This window comes from Oenanthe melanoleuca, chromosome 19 (assembly GCF_029582105.1).
Source record: "Oenanthe melanoleuca isolate GR-GAL-2019-014 chromosome 19, OMel1.0, whole genome shotgun sequence".
Lineage (NCBI taxonomy): Eukaryota > Metazoa > Chordata > Aves > Passeriformes > Muscicapidae > Oenanthe > Oenanthe melanoleuca.
This window is the reverse complement of record NC_079352.1, coordinates 2,724,352-2,746,504: the sequence shown is the minus strand read 5'-3', so window position 1 is coordinate 2,746,504 and position 22,153 is coordinate 2,724,352. Positions and strand designations below refer to the sequence as shown.

The 22,153-nt window shown below is 44.2% G+C and overlaps 1 protein-coding gene across 1 annotated transcript; it reads right to left on the bottom strand.

Moving 5' to 3' along the window:
- Positions 1-363: 363 nt before the first annotated feature.
- TRIM37 (tripartite motif containing 37) lies at positions 364-21,982 on the bottom strand. Its single transcript, XM_056506951.1, has 25 exons — positions 21,770-21,982; positions 20,468-20,569; positions 19,115-19,155; positions 18,420-18,536; positions 18,051-18,138; positions 17,098-17,220; positions 15,704-15,827; positions 14,808-14,875; positions 14,206-14,330; positions 13,468-13,518; positions 13,137-13,218; positions 11,765-11,841; positions 11,214-11,393; positions 10,011-10,125; positions 9,677-9,889; positions 9,171-9,307; positions 8,415-8,512; positions 7,236-7,436; positions 5,364-5,666; positions 4,690-4,818; positions 4,066-4,240; positions 3,264-3,382; positions 1,768-1,920; positions 1,158-1,236; positions 364-910 (listed from the first exon to the last, which is right to left on the bottom strand). Exons 1-25 carry the CDS (start codon positions 21,788-21,790, stop codon positions 907-909), a joined length of 2,925 nt encoding a protein of 974 aa, XP_056362926.1. The 5' UTR covers positions 21,791-21,982; the 3' UTR covers positions 364-906.
- Between the last annotated feature and the right edge of the window lie 171 nt (positions 21,983-22,153).

Sequence of the window (22,153 nt, the reverse complement as noted above, 5' to 3'; positions counted from 1 at the left end):
GCAGAGCCCCATGACCAGAGCTGAGCTGTGTGCAGTGACCACCACAGCCCCAAACACTCACAGGGCACCTCCAGGGTGTGGGACAGGATCTGCTCCCTCTGCAGCTGAGGAACAAAGCAACCTTGGGGAGAAATCAGCATCCTTCTCCACTCCTGTTTGAATCAAGGAGATTTAAGCATTGGGTCTGGCTTCTACAAATAGAATCCCAGAGGGGTTTAAGTGCTTTTCACTGAATAATTAAGGAAAAAAGTGACAGGTGGATGGCAGGAAAAGTCCCTCCATGCACAGCCAGGTACTGCAGCAAGTGGAGCTGACCCTGACAGCCTCCACCATTTCACTTATCCACACACAAGACATCTAAAATTAAGATTTCAACATTCATTTTATTAACAAAGTGCAAACAGTTTTAAACTAGGAGTTGTAGAGCACATTCACACGGACACAGGACAACAGGGGGCACTTCTGACAGGGCTCATGCTTTGTCACTAACCAGGCATCAGCTCTCCCAGGAGCTTCACAATGACTTCAGCAGCTCAAAATGCAACGAACAAAGAGTTTGGCAATGGGTGTGGTTGGTCCACGTCACCAACTGGGGAAAACAATTGGAGTGGTGGCTGTTTTCCCCCAGCATTGCACAGGACAGTCACACACTGCTCATTCCAGTGGCACAGCAGGACACTCATCCCCCGGGCCGGGGCTCAGCACCTTCCCCACAGCTCCTGAGAGCAGCTGAGGCAGCTGCAGCAGCAGTGCCAGCCCTGCAAAGGTCTCTGTGCCCCGGGGGCAGGGCAGACAAAGGCAGGAGAACCAGGGTGGAGAGGGCACAGCCCTCGGGCTCAGCTCCAGGGAATGCACACACCTCTCCCAGGGATGCAGCCATGGGTCTTCAGGCCTCCAGCCCGTGCTCTACCTGCTCCAAACAAAGTCAGTTTGCACTGAAAACTCTCCTGCTGGAGCAATTTTAAAGCTTCAAACAAACACCAACTTAGGAGTTAAAATTTTCTGCCAGCTACTTCAACCCAGTCAGTTTTGGAAGCATTCAGAGCTTGGCCCTCCCTCCCTCCCAGACTGCCCCAGAGGCACAGGGAGCTCAGGATCCTGGCACAGGACGAGCAGTGGCTCCCTGGCTGCAGCTCAAGGAGAACCCTCCCTGTTACCTGGTGCTGTCATCTCCAGGAACAAAGCTGAGATCCTCAGAAGTGGCCTGGCCCCCGTCTGGTAACACTGAGGAGTGCTCTGAGGGTGAGAACAACACCAGACAGCCCAGTCACCCTCCCAGGGAGCACTGGAGCAGCCAGGGAATGCTCCATCCCCCTCTTCAGTCGGCCAAACCTTCACCCCCCGGCATCACAGCTTGGATCCACTGCATTGGAAGTGAAAGTTTAACCTGAGGACTTTCTGAAGCTCCACTGAAGTGCTGGGAGCACATTCCTGCCAATTAAGATGCAAATCCATGTCTAAGGCAGTGGCTGCCTCCCTGGAATTAGCCTACTTACAGAGCCAGTCCTGGCACACAGGAGTTCCAACTGGGAACTGGAGCTCTGGGTTTTCCAGCCCTTCCCAGGAGACTCACCTAAACTGACTTCTCAAGGCTAGCAAGAGTTTCCTCTCCTGTTTTGAGCTCTTTTAATTGGGATCCCAAGAGAAGAGCTCCAAATCTTACTGGCACTTGGAGCTTTAACACCTCCCCAGCCTCCCCAGGGATCTGCATCCCAGGAGCTCTGGACAGACTGGGATGTTTGGGAAGAGGGGCTCTCTCAGCTCTACCTTCACTGGAGGGCTGGGCAGTGAAGGCCTGGTTGAACACCTCTGAGGGAGAGGTGGCATCTTCCTGCTCCTCGTTTTCTGTGTCACACTCGATGTCACTGTCACTGCTCATCCCTGGCAGGAGGTGGAGGACGTGCTTCTGACACACCCCAGCTGCAAGAGAAACAATGGCACTGGGATCTGCACAGCTGAAATGTCTTTGTCCCATGGAAGAGCTCCTGCCAGCTCCTGGGATTTGGTATCAGGAGAACAGAGGGAAGGAGAACTGTCCAAGCACTCAGGGCTCTGACAAAGCAGCCCTCAACACAGCTGGATTTGTCCTGTGTCACCAGCTGAGCTGCTCAGTCTGCTCTGCAACTGGGACAGAAATAAAAGTTGCTTTTCTGAGAGCTAAAAGGCAGCACAACCCATGGGGCAGTTGGATCTTCCAGAGCCTTCAAGCAGCAATAGCACATTTGAGTCTCACACAACAAATTTCCCCTCCAAAGCAGAAGAGAGCTGCTGGTGACTGCAGGTGATGACCTTGGGTGTGCACTGGGCAGACACAACTCTCCATGGACAACACAGGCTCTGCTTGGCTCTACTTCCTAAAGGCTCACACTCATTGCTAAGTGAGGGGCCAATTCTACTGTAGTTTTTCCTCTGAAGGGAAAAAAATTGTAACATTTGCTTCCTGGGGTTTTTAACAATGAAGTATTTCAGTTTCTTAAGCGTTTTCCTATTGGGCTCCCTGCTCTGAGAGCAGAACTGCAGGAGCACATCACGATCACGCTGCAGTGACTAAGAGCAGAAATTCAGTTTTGTCACTGAGAGACCTTCTGTAAATGCCAACTCCCACACAATATTGCACACTGCAGCTCGAGATGGATTCTGGCACCTTAATATAGGCTTTGAGCTACAATCCAGTCATTGAAATTCAAATTAGTGCAGGGGTGGAAGGCAGGAGAGTTTTAGCAAGATAAGAAAAACTCTATGTGGACTTTCAGAAGGGGAAAAAAAAGCAGTGTTATTTTTTTCCAGCATGGAAAGGATGCAGGAAGGGAGGAGGGAAAACTTTCCTTTAAGTCTCTAAGGAAACTGGATTATGCACCACAACACCCAGCAGGAATGAAGTGCTGGACAGGCTCTGGTGTGGCTTTTCAGGCTGTCCCTGAAATTCCCAGCACAATTCCCAGCCAAGGTCACTGGCTACTGTTTTAATTAGATATGAAATTCCTCCCAAGGCCACTGCACCGAGCAGCAAAGCAAAGACCTGGAGCTGTCTCGAGGTACAAAAAGCAGCTGCTTGGCCCCACTGCCAGCCCCAAGAGCAGCCACACGGAGATTTTGTGTCCTCACTCAGATTTATTCTCCAGCTGCCACCTTACAGCAGAGCCCCAGAGCCATGGCAGCAGCTTTTGGGGTGTTTTTCTCTCCCTGCTCCCCGCGGCAGAGGCGGAGCAGCAGCGCCCGGAGCGCGGCCACGCTGCTCCTGCCCCCCCCCAGATCCAATTTACCTTCCTCTGCTGCTGCAGAGGCTCCTTCAGAGCCCAGCCCCTGCAGCTCCCCGGGCTCACAGCTGCCCTCCAGGCCACCAGACTGGGCTCCTTCTGGCCGACATCCCTTGGAGTTTGAGCTTGGGAAAGAGTTCAGGAGAAACACAAAACCCCACGTTAGAAATTCAGCCTTAACTCAGTTGTGGAAACAAAACCTTTAAGTGCCACGTTGAGTTTTACTCTTTGTTTAAGTCTCCTGCACACCCACCTAAACTTCCAGCTTTTTTTAACATTTGAGTATTTCTAAATCAATCAAAAAACCTTAAAAAGTTTGAGTATTTTCCAGAAAAGGTGACTCTACTTATTTAGGAAAAATAACCTGAAAACTTTGCTTAGGTAGCCAACAGAGAATTATGATGAAACAGCTGAAAAGTCAAGTTAGAGTGAAAAACATCAACTTAAATGAGAAAATCAAAAGTGATTAAATTTCAGTTAGAAGATGTTTAGCATGGAACAGTGGGAAAGCAGACCTGGGCTGCCTTTCAACTCCAAGTGTCAAACTCCAGCCAGAGCTGATCAAAATAAAAGAAAAATGACAAAAAAAAAAAAAAAAAAAAAAAAAAAAAAAAAAAAAAAAAAAGACAACTTGTAACCTAGTTATAAACCCAAAAATTGCTGTCCAGAGGGAACAGCAGCAACCAAGTAAACTTCAAAGTAATTTCTCTTTCATGCTACAAGCACCTGGTTTTAGGAGATTGTGGGTTTTTTGTAGATCAAGGCAAGGTGGGGGAGGAGATAAGAGGAAAAATGAAGAAACTCTTACCCCAGAGCACCAACTTTTCTGTTTTTCTCCACAGCAGCCAAGCCATTCAAGGCAGCAGCAGCTCCCAGCTCAGAGTCTGATCCCTCACAGGGTCTCTCCTCCTGCTTGGGCAGCACCTCAGGTCCAGCCAGGGCCCTGTGGGGCCGAGCCCCCAGCTTGGAGCTGCCCAGGCCTCCTGAGCACAGAGAGCACGATCAGATCAGGGCACCTCCCCTGCTCCTCTGAGTGCTGCAGAGGAGCAAAACCCCATCTCTGGCTCAGGCCTTTCCCTGTGCTTGCACTAAAGGAAGGGCATCCTGCAACTCCAGAGCAGCAGCACCATAAAATTCTTACTGGAGTGTCCTTGAGTTCCCTCTAAGCCAAATCACAATTTAAACCTGGCTCAGTGTGTTTAATCCTGGATTTTCTCTGTCAAGTTCACTCCTAAGAGCCCAGAAGGTAACACATGTATTTATGTTCTGCTCAGTGAATGTGAGCTGCTGCCTCCCAGCCCAGCTATCAAGGCACACTAACACTCACTGGGTGGGAAAAAGAACCCATGCAAATTTAAGGGAAACTCCAGCTGCCAAATCAAAGAGCTTTTGTAGAAGAGGCCATTCCCCCCGGAGTGCAGGGCCCAGGTACCCTCGGCAGGGTGGCTGTCCCCCTTCGGGCGCAGGCTCCCGTCCCCGCTGTCCATGGCTCTCCTCAGGGACAGGCTCCCGGCTCCTCCCGAGCGGAGGGGCTTGGCCGAGCCGCTCTTCTTACCGGCAGCTGCAACAAAGTGTCAAAACGTGACCAGTGTTCAGTCAAAGCCTTATTCGTGTTCTAAGTGAAGCTCCACGTTATTCTCATTGCTTGTTAACTCCCAGTCCTGCATGAAATCCTTCCACACCTTCCTGCCAGTCCTGTTCACCTGAAACATCCTTCAGACAGCTTCCTTCACATTAAGAGTATAAATGACAGACTAACCCAAATCCTGGCTTACTTGTGTTTTAGATTTCAGCAAGTCTGGGCTGCTGTAATTTGTTCCCTGCAGCACCCCAGTTCCCATGGGCCTGGTGCAGAGCAGTCAAGGAGTGACCAGCTCAGCCCAGGGTGACACTGGGTTAAACCTCAGAATGTTGTCACTGCAGCAGGTCTGGCAGTGCCTGTGGGGTAAAGTCTGGTGTTTGAAAGGGAAGGGCTGAAATCACTTTCAGCAACTCAAGGGCAGGGCAGGTTTTACATTTCTGAGCTTCCAGCTGAACCCAAGTGTGAGGAACTGGGGATGTGAACCACTGTAAAGGTGATTAAATCCCCCTTCTCCATGCACTTACAATTCCTTATGTAACAACTGCTGACTGAAGACTTGGTGAGCAGCTCCATCCCAATTTCCTGCAGTTTGCTGCAGCTGTCAGTGCCACAGGCAGCCAGGGCCCCCTGCTCGATGGAGAAGAAGCTGGGCTGTCCCTCCCCATTGCTGCTCCTCACTTCAGACAGCTGGTTCTTCACATCTGACATTTTGCTCCGAACTTCTGCCATCTGGGTTTTGAGTCTTTTCAGCATCTTCAGGTCTGGGGGCACCCTCCACATGGCCTGGTGCCTCCTCTGGTCTCGATCCTTCAGGGAATAGGAGGAGGCTTTGCCAAAGGAAAAGGCAGAGAACACAGCAGGTAAGGAAAACCATTCCCAAATAAACATGGATACCTGAGAATTGCACCTTCTGTCCTGCTGTAGAAGTGAGGGACACACATTGTGCCTGCAGGCACTGCCATGCTGCTGGGACAGCAAGGCTCTGTTCCCAGTCCTGCTCACTGGGAGAAGCCAGGCTCCCAGTACTGCTGCAGGAATTCTGGTGACACCTGAGCTACCACCTTGCAGGCCAGGCTGCCAGCTCATGGCACGTCTGTTTTTATAAAACTTGTTAACTGTGTGTAGAAGATTCTCAGACCACCAATATCTCATAAAACAGAGAACTCAGAGAAATCTGCAGCTGGGGATGGAATTCCTTAAGTACCTCACAGAAGATTATGTTGAGCAGCCAATACCTGAATAAATCTCTGTGTGGCTCAGCTGGAATTAGATCAGCCTGGATCTATCTGAAGTGTCACAAATTCTGTGTTTCTCTCCAAATTCAGCTATTCCAAAGTCAAGTGGCTCTTAGAAACCTTCACCTCAGGAGGTGAGGTCTGGCAAACTCCAAATGCAACAGCAACTTTGTCTTCACTGGCCAAGTTCAATTGGTCTGGGAACAGTCAAATCCCAAGGGAAGCTCCATGAACCAGGTGATTTTGGCTGAGTGTTCAGTAGCTGAAGGTTCACACAGCTCAGCACAACAGGAGAGCTTCACCCTGCTTGAGTGGCACAGCACAAAGTGCACTGCCTTCTCCTGAGCTCCTTTTGTCCAGAGCTTTTTCCAAAAGCAAAAAAACTGAACTGGGACTCACAGTTCATGTGCTGTTCCCTTTTTTTATTTTTTACTTCTAGAAGTGACTTCCAATTTTGGAAATATGGATTACATTCACTGAAAATTCATGGCTGTTTATGTAACTCCATTTAAAAAGCTAATGACAAAGGAATAAAGAGTTTGAGCCAGCTTTTCAATTCAGTGCCACCAATGGCATTGTTGCAGCAAATCCAAGCATTACTTGTAGCAAAGGGACATTTATTTCTCTTTCTGTTCTAGAAAGTCACCAAATGGCTGTGGGCCAGCAGCTCAAATAAGTGTCAATCATGACAAAATTTAATCAAACCTCAGTAATAAATTTAATTCCTCACTACCAGAGGAACAAGCAACCTCCAGGAAGAGCCAGGGCTGCCAGCTCTGCTGCTGCACATGGAGTTAATTGGTATTTTTGGGTCAAGGGTCCTAACTAAACCACAAATACTCCTCAATTATTTAAATGCCATCACTACTTTTGACTCCTGAGATTTTTATTATTTTTTTTTTTTTAGTCCTTACAACCACTCACATTTTTCTTGTTCTAATGGCCTCTAAATTCCAGGATTTATTTTTTTGGTTTGCATTGTGCTCCAAGCACTCCCAGCCACTCCAGCTGTGTGCAGGGAGAGGTGGAGCTGCTGCTGCCTCAGCACAGAATTGTGTGTTGTGCTGGCTTCCAGTGCCCACCCCTTCCACAAAAGTGGCTTTTCAGCCATGCTCTGCATTTCCAGGCAGAATTTAACCCTCAGACATGTGGTGTAGTTACCTCTGCTCTGCAGAAGAGAGGCAGGAGGACGTGGCTGAAGGCCCCAGAGGTTTTCCATTCCATTTCTGTCTTTCAGGTCCAACAAGTGGATTAAAATGAGGGGATCTATGTCCAGCAAACTGCTGCTGGCTGTGGAGCCCAGGGCACTGGCTCCCCGCCTCGAGGGCCTCCCACTGGCACTGCTGTAGCTGTGGCTGGTACCTGAGCAGAGAGACACAAAGGTGGGAGCTGTGGGACACAGGGATGCTTTATTCCCTGGCAAAATAATCAAGATTTATACAAGTAGGTTAGGAATGAACTCATCCCATGAAACTTAAGGAGACATTGGTGTTTCTGGATGCTGAAAGCAATTAGATGCATTTCTAATTAAAGAGTAAGATAAAAACAACTGGAAAGGGGGAAGTGCTTCACTTCATACCTTTTATAAAAATCTCTTGATGAACATATTTGTTAACAAATCAATACAAAGATTAGAGTTACTCTAAGGGAGTAAGCAGACAAACATGTCCCTTCCTGAACTCCAGAATTTTGAAACAGGGAATTCTGTCTTTCAAGCACCAACAGACTTGTACAGCAGCACAAATATCACTTCTGGTATCTTTGTCCTAAATAAATACACTCAGATTCCATAATATCTCTCTATATTCCATACAGATACACATTCCTTTCAGAATCTTGTGGCTCATTTGGGCTGTGATGTTTCCAGGCTGCAAAAAAATCCCAAAACACCTTCTCATGTTGCATTTCAAATGCATTTCTGTTTGACTTGTGAGGATTCTTGCTCCATTCCCTCCATATTCTTTGGGTTTTGCAGTGCACTAAACCCCAAATGAACATGTCACCCACTCAAAGGTCACACTGACATCAGTAAAAATTCTTGTCAGCCTCCTATTGATCTGGACACAAGGAATTCCAAAGAGGCACAAAGCTGCCCTTCAAACTTTCACATCATTTTTAAACCAGCACATTCAGATAATTCCCCCCCTATTTTTTTTTTTTAATTGAACCAATGAAGTGTTTCTGCTACACTGCAATAATCAGTACAAACCACATGATGCAGCAGTTCCCAAAATAGAACTGCCTGCAGAACACAGAGCTTGGCATTGCTTCCAAGAGAAGCAGGGGAAGGAATCCAGCAGTGTTTTGCTTTGATGGGAATTCTGGAGTCGTTTTTCATACCTGATGCTCCAGGAGTAGCAGCAGCTGCTGCATCCTCCATGAGATCTCCATCCTCCAGCTCCATAGTACTGCTGTATTCTACATCATTCTCTCCAGACCTTCAGGGATGATCAGGGTGGGAAAAAGGAGAATACAACTGTTAGCTTTCCTCAGCTCTTGTTAACAACATAAAGTGCTGTAAATTGCATTTCCTGCGTTCCAAGCTACCCAGACTGAACAAAGGAAGTGTAGTAATTAAATGACTGTCTCGTTAAGCAGGAGGCCAGAAGTGCCATATGTACCTAGACTGCAAAATGTGATGCTGCAAACTCCTGTTTGTAAGTGTAGCAACACATTCTCATGTTTTAATTAAGATTCCAGGATTTGACATCAGCTCTGAGTTTCCTAATTTAAGTACCTGTCCTCATCACCACTCTCCTACTACTACAGCACTTCCCAGTACCAGACCTCTGCTCTGTTACAGTGCAGAGACAGATTCCTTAATCATGTTTTGGGAAAGAACCTTCACAGATTGTCACTCGTCAAAGACAGAATGCAGCACCAACATAAATAAAGAGATCAGAAAGACACTAATTAGCTGACCAAAAATTCAATGTTTAGCACTAACTCCACGAGTTTGTGTTGTTCCCAGTATAGGAACCACCTCTCAAATCACACTGGAATCCCACACACCCCAGCAAATTACTCAGTTTCCACTGGAATAAGGAGGACTCCCATGGGTATAGGATGATCACAAAGGCATTTTTAGTTACTTACATTGTTTCTTCATCAATGTCATTTTCTTCAGTGTTACTGGTTGCTGTTGAACTTGCTGAAGAGCTGCTGCCATCAAGGTGGTTCACCTCATCTTCTCCAGCAAGATCGATATCCAGGTCACCATCTGAGAGCTCGTGCTGCAGGAAAAACAGGAGGTGTTTGATATAGAAACATTCAGTAGCACCTTGATGCATCCCCAAAAGCTCTGAGCAGACACTCTCTGTCCCCAGTGCCACCATCATACTGCAGTGATTAAAGACTGGGAACAAACACAAGTCAGATTTTTCAGCTCCTACTTGGAAATTCTTTGTGGTGGGATCTTTCAGCTCAGTTCTGGAACATCTCTCAGGAGTCACCTCTCACTCACAGCTCTCAAGTGTGTGTCATCTCCTATCTCCATAGCAAGGAAAATAAACCTCATTTACAATTCACAAGTTGCCCTGTTTCTATTGCTGCCTTATCAAAGAAAGCTACACATCAACAGAGGAAGGAAACAGAATTCCTACATTAAAGTCTTCCTGCTGAGTCTTCTCCTCCTCCTCCTCCTTGTTCTCCCTTGCTAATCCTGGAGCAGTGAAATTCTCAAGCAGTGCTTCAATGCTTTGTCCAGGTTTCTTTGCTCTTGTCTCTGAGCCCTCATCATTCTGGGGGCTGAGGTGAGTGTCAGGAGGGGAAACCCCTCGGGATTTCTGAGTGCGGGACAGTTCAATCGCGAGCCTCTGCAAAATCACAAAAATAACACAGAAGGCAACAATGGAGCAGCAGCAGCAAATCAAGCACCTTTTTTAACCTGCAGATACACTCTAAAGGTGATTTTACATTCACAAACACCCCACTTACTTCTTTCAGGTTATTTATTTGCTGGATGTAACTTGTCTGAGCTGCCTCCAGCTGAGCAATGTACCAGTGCTGATCCCGGCACTTCTGGAAGAAGGTTGGTGAGCGCACCTGGAACCTTCAAAAGAAAATATTTGAAAATGAGTTGGTTTTTTTTTGGTTTGGTTTTTTTTTTTTTTTCCTGGAGGGATTTAGTTTGGTTTGAGGTTTGTTTTTAAATGTCCCTCCCTCCATCCATAAAGCCCTGCAGAAAAACCTGAATAAGTGGTAAAATAAACTGAACAGACAACAGGTCCTGGTGGACTCAGGGTCTGAACACCCTGACTGGCCACAGTTCTGCAGGAAGGACTTTATTTTATTCCCAAAGTTCTCCAGTGATCACTACAACTGAAGAAGGGGAGAAAAGTACTTTGTGCCTTTAATTCTGGTAGCTAACAGGTCTCTAACCTCATTAATGAGGAGCAGCTACTCCTCAAAGAAAGATACACTTAAAATATTCCGTAACTCCCTCTGGCACATTTCCTTTTTAAAAGCTGCTGAGAGTGAAACTCACTTAGAACAAAACACGTCACCAATATTTTAAATTCAGCTGGTTAATTATTCCCTATTTCAGCAGTAGATCTGTGATGATCCTTGCAAAGGAAAACAACCAAACAAATCCTGCCCAATCTAAATCCTTGCATACAGGAAACAAAAAGTCCCAGTGATATATATCAAAAATTTATTTAAAAAACCCAATTTAAATTATAAAATAATTCATAAAATTATCTTTACTCAAAAACCAAATTATACATAGTAAATAATACAAATAATAAAATGACACAATATATATCTCAAAAAAATTGACTTATTAAATTAAAATGATATACATTACTATTAAATGTCATTGTCATTATATATATATTTATATACATATAAATATATACTGATATGTGCTTATAAAATGAAAATATGAATTGAATATATGTTTGTAAAATGAAAATATGTATTAAATGTGTTCATAAAATGAAAATATATATTAAATGTAACATGACATTTTTAAAAAATTTTAAATAACTTTCTAATACTTATACCCCAAATCATCGATTCTATTAATATTGAATTCTCCAACTTTAAAACTAATTCTACAAATAAAATAAAATAAAATTAAAAAATACAAAATCTAGGAAGAAACCCAGCTTTCCCCTGCAGCCAGGGCAGCAGCACCTGAGGATGACGGTGTCGTTCTGCCGGTTCAGGTAGCCCTCGTTGGCCAGCAGGTCCAGCCGGAAGAATCTGTTGTAGCCCCAACACTCCCCAACCTCAAAATCAGAGGCAAATTCCCGGATGATGTTTTTGGTGGGGTCATTGGTGGACTGGTGAACCATTTCCACACGGTATTCATACCTGGCCAGGGGACAGTGACAGGGATTAGATCAAAAGGTGTCAGAATTGCTGGTGGTTTAAGAGCTGCGCTTCCCAGCCCAGCTGAACGGGTGTCAGGCTTAAAATTTTACTGAACACTGAAATAAACAGTGAAAAATCAAAGAGGGCAGGAACAGGGCTGAACTAGCACACAAGTACTCTTATCAGTTGTTTTAGCAGCTTCTTTTGTATCTTAAGAAAGTCACTGAGCAGCAACTTTAAAATATTATCTCTGTGCCTGATTAAAGCTCAGAAGCATTTTTCCTTTGGTTTTTTTTTTTTTTTTTCCCCAAGGGCTTTGCATTCTCTGACAGAAAAAGCCCAACATCTGCTCTTCCTGCAGCTTTGCTTACTTAGATGTCTCTGGCAATCCAGCAGACAGCTCCAGGAACACTGACAGGTAGTAGCCTCGAACAACTCCATTTCCATCCTGGAAATAAAATTGAGAAATTGATTAAAAATAGGAAGTTAAAAAAGAGAAAGAATTTAAAAACCAAAATAATTTGATACAGAAGACTTAGAAAAATTTAGAAAACAGCTTCAATCAACACTGGATTTGCAGCAGGAATCTGCTTTGGATGTTATAGTTGTGATTTTTAGTCTTCAGTGACCTCCTACTGTAACATGAATCAACAAAAACATTCACAGAGTAGTATTGGTATCTCAGATACAAATCTCAAGACAAAGCTTTAATTACTCTATTAACACTTTAGGTATTTGATTAAGTGGAAGTCTGAATAGACAAACAATGTATCAGGAAAACATTATTTTAGGTTAAACATTAGTTCTGAAATATTTTATATACAGTCATATATAAAAGCTACTTAATTTTTGAGAAAAGAGCAATTTGTTGAGAAAAAATCCCATGCAACATGAAAAGTTAGGGAAGTTTACTGAGAAACAATATTAGAGTCACCAGAAGTCAAGAAAAAATACAGCAAAGCCTCCAGCACACTCACCTGAATCAAGGATGAAGATTGGCTCAACTTGAATCCTCCAGCTTGAAGCAACATTTCAACTTACCATTGAAAAAATAAATTTTAATGCCTTCTGACAGCATAGCTCAGGTAGCTAATCCTGAATTTAAAATACTTGCACACAGTTCCACCTCTGCACTGCAATAATACAGCTCTGGGCATCCAGGGCTTAACTTATGGAGCCAGTTCTCCAAGGGTGCCACAAAAATTAAGACAGAGCTGGAGCTCCACCAGCAAACTCCTCCTTCTCCACACAGCTGGAGCAGCACTGATTAGAGCAGGGAATGTGGAAAGATCCCAGCTCAGGGATCAACATTCCAGCATGGCCAAAGCTTCACAAACTGGAATATTCAGCCCACTGAAGGGACAAAGCAAAATGCACATTTTAATGTCCAGTTTGAACGCTGGATGCAGAGTCAAGAACAAATGCTTGGTCCTCCTCCCACCTTCCCCATAAGTTTTACTCAAACAGAGTAAGTTACTCTATACCTCAGTTCTGCAAACAATTCCTGAGACATTAAAATATCCATCAAAGTTCCTCTGCCATATTAGTAGGACCTATCTTTAACTGCTTTTAAATTAACCAAACTATACTGAGCACATTCTCACTGGAGATGTGGAGGAAGAGAGGGAATTCTCCAGCTGGTGATTAACTCATTAAAATGTTCTTTTCCATGAGCCAAACTGATGATTCCTTACTGGGAGTGAGCTGGGATGGATGACAAGTGCAGCTGAGGACAAAACTCACCGGGTAAACCTTTAATCTCCAGCACAGTCCTGACACCTGCAGGGGAGGGCTGTACACAGGATCTGCACGCTGCCGCAGGGTACTGGGGAGAGAGCACGGCAAATATTTGGGACTGGGACAAAGCAAAACCATGAGCTGCACAGAGAATTGTCTTCAGCATGGAAAATAATTGTTCACCTGCTAGACAAGAGATTGTCAATGGAATTCACATTGTTTAGTCCACATCTCACAGTTTTCTGTAGAGATTGTTCTGTGTTTTTAAATAACATCTCATGTACAAGGAACAGAAGGATGCTGCCAATATTTACAGTAATTTAAGATACATTCTTACCTGAAGTTTTCCAAGACAAATGTAGTTGAGTCATAGGCTGGAACCAATTCACTGTGGGGGGAAAAGAGTTAGTATATTACACTTGAATAACATGGCATAAAAAAATCCCAACTTTTGCCATCTGTAGAAGAATTTTAGATTATTTAGGTCACCAGAGACACTGAAACCCACCAGAACTACACTGGGTTACTGAAGTATAATTCCACTTATAAGCCTACTTAGGAGGCAATACCTTGGTGCCACTGGAAAACAAACATTCAAGTTTAAACCAAAACACAGCCAAACCAATTTTTGCTGAGGAATTCTTGAGACTTCTCTGACTTCGCATTTTTTGGAGACATTTTTTGAGCACAGGCTTCCTCAGAACCCAGCACCAGCAGCATTCTTCTGATAAAGAACTGTGCTATGAAGTGGTTTTAGCTGTATATTCTGAATTAAGGTGACCTGCAGAGGCGTCTCATGAGAGCCTGGCAATTATATACTGAATGACCCAATAATAAGAGAAAAAAAAGGACAAATGAGTAAACTATGTGTAAAAGAGAGAAAAAAAATGTTGTGAGCTGGAACCCACTGTTCTGACTCCCCAGCAGGGACTACAAAAATAAGCCCTGCTAGGATAGAAAAGCCTACCTGCAGCATAGCTTACTACAAGGAGTAAGTTAAGAGGAAACTCCTCTCTCAGGTACTTTAAACATATTTTTAAACACTGAACAAACAGAAGAGAAGTGCAACACTCACCTTGTGAAGTCTGGGGGGACAGGAGTGGTGACAAAGGAGGCCATGGGCTTCCGATGGACCTGCTGGAACATCATCAGGATCTCTGAACTCTTGGATATCAGCTCACTCTTGCTGCAGGACCGTAACTGTGAGGGAAAAAGTCCTTAGCTCAGTAAAAAAAATAAATCAGAGGCTCTATCCACTTTTGTTTTTAAAAAACTAAATTGCATGTTTGTCACAGTTTCAGAAAGTTTACCTACAACATAATGTCAAAATGGAGCTTGAAGGTTTTGGGTTATTTTATTTTTTGGAATTTCACAATGCAAGTTTCAACAGCCACTATGTACTCCCCTTAGATTAAACTAACTTACATAAAACTGGGTAATTTTGTATGATACTGCCTTTAATCCCTGAAGTAATTTTTAAAGCAACACAACACCTTTAAATATCTCTAGAAGACACACTTATTTTTAAGAAATTGTGCAACCTCAGGCCACTCCAATGATAATATACATCCTCCAGAAATATCCATCAATTAATATTTTTTAAATAAAAAAGTAAGTAAGAAAGATCCCTCCTCAGTTGGCCTATCTGCACAACATTTAATCTCTTTTCATAATTACCTGATGTTCTACTTCTTGAAGCAGGGTTTCCAGAAGTTCAGTTTCTTGAGTAAGTGATGTCTTTTGACCTGTTTAAAGAAAAGATGTTAAAAAAACCCCAAAACACATACTCACCGTTTCTTAAGAAACTTACTCGCTGTTTCTTTCCTTTTTGTGTTTTCACTTGGAAGCCCAGAACATACTACGGTAAAGGCTTTCTAAATGTTTGAGAAAGGATTTGAAAAGCAAGTCTACATTTTTAATTAGAGCTATACTGAAGAATTCATTTGAGGTTAAGTCAGTAACAAAACACTGTGTCCCAGAAACGGCAGGTTTGCTGTTTTGGGGTGCTTTTCTGGACAGAAAGGAAAGCAAGTTTGACTCCTATCAAGACAAGCCCCTCTGATATTAAAATGACACTAGAAGGAGTATCTATTACAAAGATATATTTTCAAACTTTCCAAATTACAAAGATGCACTTCTTGACCAACATAAATTATGAAGTAAGAGCACTTTAGCTGAAAGGTGCTAAGCAACTTCCAGCTAGATGGGAATGTTTTCCAAGTTATTATATAGTTCCCAGAGGAAAGCTAGACCTTTCCACATCATTCCTGGATCTTCCGAGGAAAACTGCACCACTGCTTCAACAGACCCACATCTGCCACTGCAGGAGGATGCAGCCACCATTTAATGGACTGACTGACAGGGTGTCAGGTTGAATTCTGACTCTGTCAGTGTTGAGAACTGCTCTTTGTAGTACTGTATTTCTATTTTAATTTTCCTAGTAAAGAACTGTTATTCCTCATTCCCCTATCTTTGCCTGAGACCCGCTTAATTTCAAAACTATAACAATTTAGAGGGAGGGGGTTTACATTCTCCATTTCAAAGAGAAGCTCCTGCCTTTCTTGGACACCCACCCATGAGAGTGATGAGCTTGTTCTTGAGCTGGGTGTCCAGGCGGGCGATCATCATCTCCACGGCGTTGCGGATCTCGCGCACGCGCTCGTCCTTGGCGCTGCGCACGGCCTCCACGTTCCGCTCCTGCAGGGCGGCACACAGGACAAAAACCTTCCACAGCTGCACAGTCTGGTAATTTGAAAATGGAAACTAGAAATCTGTTAAAATTCGGTTTGAAGGGAAAGCTAAAATACTGGTAATGAATCTATGAGGCATAAATTTGCAAGTTTCATCTTTAAAGAAATTCGAAACTTGCTAATTTACAATGAGGGCATTACAAAGACTTAGAAGCTGCTGTTTTAAAAATAATTAACTATATAATTGCCCACTGAGCCACACCTTGGCTCCCCTCTCTCACACCCCACAAATGTTTAAGTGTCCCTAAATTCCCTAGGAGGGAAAACAGGAATGTTGTTTTTAATGAGTACCATTCCTGGAGCAGTCAGGATTTCACTGGATCCCTCAGAGGGCCCAAAGGTGAACTGGGAAGCTGAGCAAAATCACACAGGGATTTGTCACTTGGGGATTCTTTACCATCAGACCTGTAAATGCAGCTGGCAGTTTCTCTTCTGCAACTTCAGCAGCACAGAAAAGTTCTTTGTGGTAACAAGAATTACGTGATAAAAACAGGAAAGTTTTGTGGTAATGGATAAAACCAGCATCCTTCTCCCTGCCAGGGGAAGCTCACAAACTCTCAGCCTTTTATCACCACATCTGTGTTTATAAGGTCACATCTGAGCTGGAGAAGGGCAAATCTACCACTGCACGTGGCAAATAAGCCCCTGAACAACAGGCAAAAATCATACAGAAACCTGTTCCAAAAATTCCTGATTTTATCTGCACAGAGACTTCACATAATAAATGTACCAGAACACAAAAGTAACCCTTCATGGGAAACAAACTGCATCCAATTGTTGGAATTCCCACTGATAGTATTTGGATTTTTGACATGTTTACCCCACAGGAAAGAAAAAGGAGGTGCACAAACAAATCCCCAACTGGTGAGCTGCTCATCCTGCAGGCTCAAATACATTTACAGTTTATTACTCTAGAAAATAGAAAAGAAGCTGCTAGAATAAAGCATTTTTGTACTTATTTAGCATGACAGAATACACTTTAAGTGTTGACAAAAATGAACTGTGCAACTGCTGCTTTTAAATAGCACACCTCAAAAGAAAAATTGTGTTACCTGATTCCAAACCAGAATTGAGAATATTTTGATCTCTCCACATGTTATAAAAGAGTCAAATGAAAAAACAAAAAGGTCTATCTATGGGATAATCTCACCACCTTCTAACAGGAACACTGTACAGCTGTCCTTTGCCACTGGAATACTACAGGAAAACTTCCTCACCACTTCCTGCACCAAACTGATCAACTCCATGAGTCTTCTCCTCAGCTTTGCCACTTCTTCATTCACTTTTGTGACGTGCTGCTCGTAGATTTCTGCCAGGGGTTTGAAAGTATGTCCTCCGTGCTGTTCAAAGAGAAAAAAAAAGGGAGGAGGAGGAGATGGTGAATAATAAAGCATCTCTTTTCCACTTTATTCCACTCCTATTAAATTCCTGAAAGAGAAGGGAAGAAAGCCTACGAGTGTATCACTCATTCTGGAAAAGTTCCAAAGCAGATTGTATGTAGGAAGTCAGTCTTTCACTTCCCTTTGTAAGAAGTCATGAATTTGGCTCTCATTCCATCAAAGCTTCCTGTCAGGAGTTATTTGGAGTCTCAAGAGTCCTCCAAAAATAAACTGCTTCATTCACTGTGCAATCCTTTACCAAATCAAATATTGACAGAAGGTTTATTTTTATGATTATTATTAAGATACCCTTCCCAAACAAAGGGAGCACTCTGTTAACCACTTACATTCCAAACAGCAACAGCTGTTTCTCCTTGAAATACCCAACTGGATGGATAAACACTGATGAATTTAATAGCTTTGGAGATTAGAGGCCAGGACAATTAAACAAGCATTAGCTGTGTTTTCTGAGCAAGGCCTCTTCCCTTGCCCACAAAACTCTCCCCTACCATACAGAATTTGTCCAAAACATTATGAAGTTTATAACAAGGAAGGTAATTCTGACCTGCTTTTGTCAAAAATCCCATTTCCTTCTCAAATTATGAACAGAAAGTATCATGTTTCACATGCACTGTTATCAAATAATAAACACATCTAAACCTGCAGTATTTGCATGGCAATCCAAGAGCCACAACAGCAGCTTCAGAGCATTTCTAGTTTTCCAAAACCACTGTCAGACACAAAGTCTGTAGTCCCTCACACTGTGTGCATTCCAGCAAGTCTCCCCTTACCATTCCTCCCCAAAGTGCACACTGGTGGCAGATACACTTCTTGCAGGTCCAGCAGAAAACACTGAGCTTTTCATGATGGTTTTCACACCTTAAACGAAAAAATACACATATCACTCACAGAAAACAGCTATGAATTTTCTACTAACTCAGTTTAACCTTTCACTTGTTTTGCTACACAATGCTGCAAGTAAAGCATTAAACATCTTTTGCAGGAAAACCAGTTGTAGTCAATAAAAACGTTTTGTAAGATAAACGTTGCTTTCAGTATTCTCTCCAGAAGCACTTCACAGATACAGAGAGTACATGACTAAAATTAGCTCCTATAAGCCAAACCACAAAAACACTTGATGCAAAGAACAGTCCATTTACTTGTCCTTTTCATTCTCTTCATGCTTTGTGAGGCTGCAGAGCTGAAGTGTGTCCAGCTGCTGTGTGACCTCCTCTGCCCAGCGACAGTTGACGAGCTCTCGGAGCTGCAGGGGAGCTCTGCAAGAAGAATGGCACAGTTAGAGCAGGAATCTGGCTCCAGGAGCTAAAGGAGAAGCACTGAAGTGAGTTCAGTTCAATTCTAGATTATCAAAAGAGTCACAGGCAAAAAAAAAGAGCAGAAATTGTACTGGTTACTCCAAGGGAAATAAAAAATTAAGTCATTTTGATCATTTGGGGAGAGGTGGGAACTGCACCCTGCAATGATTCACAGAATGGCTGCACAGGCACATCACATGAATTACAGGCATAAAAAATGGACACTTTCACCCTGAAAACTGAAGCTCCTGGGCTCTGACTTTTGAAAGAAGAATATAAAGAGGAATTCCCTCTAGTTACTCCTGTTACACCAGCTACGTGCACAGTAGTGCTATGTGGGAAGAACAAAGATCCTGCTCAGCTTGTAACAAAACTAGCAAGCACTTTAGAAGAAGTATTATATCATGGCCAATTTTTATAGAAACAGCAGGTAGGTCTCAAAAAAAATCAAGCTTATAAATTTAGTACAACCTGCACTGCAAAGGAGATTGATCATAACAGGACAATCCACCCAATTCCTGATATTAAAAATACCTTACCTACAATGAGGGCACTGAGCTCTTTGTTCAGTCAGCCAACGCTGTGATGGAAAAAGGAGAAACCTTTTTAAACAGACTGGAATGAAATAACTGCAGGCAAATATGTTATATCATTAATTAGCAGTTATTTATTTTAATTATAGCTTTCCTGTATTTTTTCCTTTTTTAACAAATTTTCAATTTAACTGTTCAACCACTTAGTCACAGAAGAAGCTGTTATTTGTGTCTTAGTAACAAGCAACCACTTGTCTTTAGAAGTCAGAGATGCTTCAGTTAAAACTATACAGAGAATTGTGAGGTACCAAATATTGCATTAGAAACCACCCACCTGGCAGATTCCCAGAGTCTTAGGCTGAAGAACATGTTTCAATAAAGGAAAGAAAAAGACACCACAAGCATCCTTTTCAGAGTCTAATTAGTCTTCGAGGTAATTTATTTCTTCCTCTTGGGTTATTTATAGACAAATTAAATACCTGAAGTTCAATGATCAAAACCACAAGAACCCTGTGAATGTTTCTCTTCCAGAAAGCTCCAGGGACAAACAGCTGAGCAAAGAACTTCACCTGCCCACTACAACTCACAAGTGTAAAAGCTCAGCAGTTGATGGGTTTATATTTGTCAGCTCTCTACTACATTTAAAGAGTCTCATGAATAATCTCTCACCACCCAGCAACAATATGTCATCTAAAATCCTTAATATGCAGCATGAATCCTTCACCTACAGCTCTGTCAGAGCTTCCAGAACGAAGGATGAATGTCTGTTCCAATTTCTGGAAATACTACTGCAGGTCTGGAAACCTCAGCTGAACCTTTTGCTGCTACAGCAACACAAAAGAGCATCTGGATTTAGAACTGGAGTGTGATACACTGGGAATCACAGCCTTAACAAAGGAATGAGGATTCAGCTGCTGCCTCAGACTCCCCTGAGAAAGATTTGGCCTCACCTGATCACACCACACCAGCCTGACACTGTAAAAAAAACCTCCAGGATACAGGAGGTGATGCTGTGACCTTCCCATGTGCAAAGTCAGCATCTGATTTCTGTCCCAACTTCTGCCTTCCATACAGTCATCACCAACTCTCAGGAGGAGCTAAAGAAGGGATCATTGTGTGTCTCTTCCTTGAAGCAATTATTCCAGATGGTGCCTATAATTAGCACCACTGAAAGCAATGCACAGCCTGCCTACTTCTTCCTCAGGGGTGTTATAAAAGGTTTTGAAAGGGAAACTAAAGGAGGGAAGAAAAAAAAAAAAAAAAAGGAATCCTTGGAACTGCAGGAAAGAATATTTTCATAAGCTCAGTCGGTTTTCAGTTCAAACCTTTGAAAGAATAGACTAAACCAAGCAAACTCACCCGGATACAGCTGAAACAGCAGAGCTTGGAGCAGTGGGGGCACAGGCGGGCGTCCCGCAGCTTCTCCATACAAATAAAACATCGGAACACCTCGGCAATGCTCTGCAAGGGGGATTAGCACCATTGTTAAATGTGCCTCACAGCAGGGCTGCCTTTGTTTTCCAGGCACCGAGCCAGGTTTCAGCCCATCTCCGAGGGAGATACAACCTGGGCACCACAAGCCTCCCCCGCAGCTTCTCCTACACTGCAGTTCAGTTTTATAACACTGTTCTCCTTCTTCAAGGAACACTTTCTGTTTGTCTTATCTCTTTTGCAGCAGGCCTTTCTGTAGCCAAGATATTCCTGAGTGTGTTCACATGGGGTTGAGCAGCTGCCAGAAGAAATGGTGTCATACCTGCAGACAGTGGAGTGGCACTAAACTATTCCTAAATCATGGTATGTGTAATACATGAGAGATGTTGAATTCGGTATATTTTTGACTTTTATAAGACTTATATTCTTTTAAGGTCTACCATTAGCACTAGCTCCACAATTTCTACACTCTCCCCTGCCCCATTTAATCAATCTAAACATTCCCCAAAGTGAGAAAAGCATTTTGAATGCAATGTTTGCTTCCCATATTGATAATTTTTAACTGAGAAGGAAGCTTTACATCATAGAGGAGTTATAATACTTCTGGTTGTAACTATGGAACTTCATAAGGTCCTTGAGGTAGGCTATTTTTGAGCCCCACAGCTTTGAGATTGTGAATCAGCACAAAAGCAAGACATCTTCGATTTACGGATACCACAGCATCTCCCACACATTAATTTCCTCTTTAACAGCTGCGAGCCATTGAAAAGCACCATTTTCGTTTACAGGAGGCAATCACAGCCGGTGTTTTACATAGTTCCCAGCCTGGCTGAGGCACAGCCCCCAGCAGGTGTCTGAGCCGCCGGGTCACAGCCACTTCTGCACCTCCACGGTGCCAGGGCGGGTTCTGTGTGTGCCAGGTCCCCATCCCTCCATCCATCCTGGATCCCTGCACCTCCGGATCCGGCACCTGCAGCGCTCCGCCCGCTCATTTCCGACCCTCTCCCACCTGCTGCCTGCCTGCCCACCCGAGCCAAAGCCCCGCAGCGCCGCAGGCTGTTCCCAGAGCCCGGGCCGCCACCGCTCGGCCTTTTTTTCCCCTCCCTCACACAAGGCACAGGGACCCTCCGAGGGGCTCCGCTAAACCGGGCGGGTGCGCAGCACAAGCCGCAGCCGCTGCCCCCTCACCGCCCTGAGGCAGCGCGCGCCGCCCGCCCGCCCGCCGCTCACCTCCACGCTCTGCTCGTCCATGGCTGCGGCTCCGCCAGCGGCGGCAGGAGGGACGGCTGTCCCCGGCCTCGCTGCCCGTGGGTGAGGAGCGGGGGCTCTGAGGGGAGCGGGGGCTCTGAGGGGAGCGGCGATCCGAGCAGCGCACCCCGCGCACCCGCCGGGCCGTGACCGCGGCAGCGCCGCCGCCCCGCCCCGCCCGCGCTGCGCATGCGCGGGGCCGCCCGCAGGGGGCGTGGCGCGCGAGGGGCGCGCGGGAGGAGCGGCGGCGCCTGAGGGGGAGCGGCGCGGAGAGAGATTTTCCTCTCTTTTCCTTTATTTTTCCCTTTTTTTTCCTTTATTTTTCTTCTTTTTAAAATTTTTTCGTTATTATTTTCTTTGTTCTTC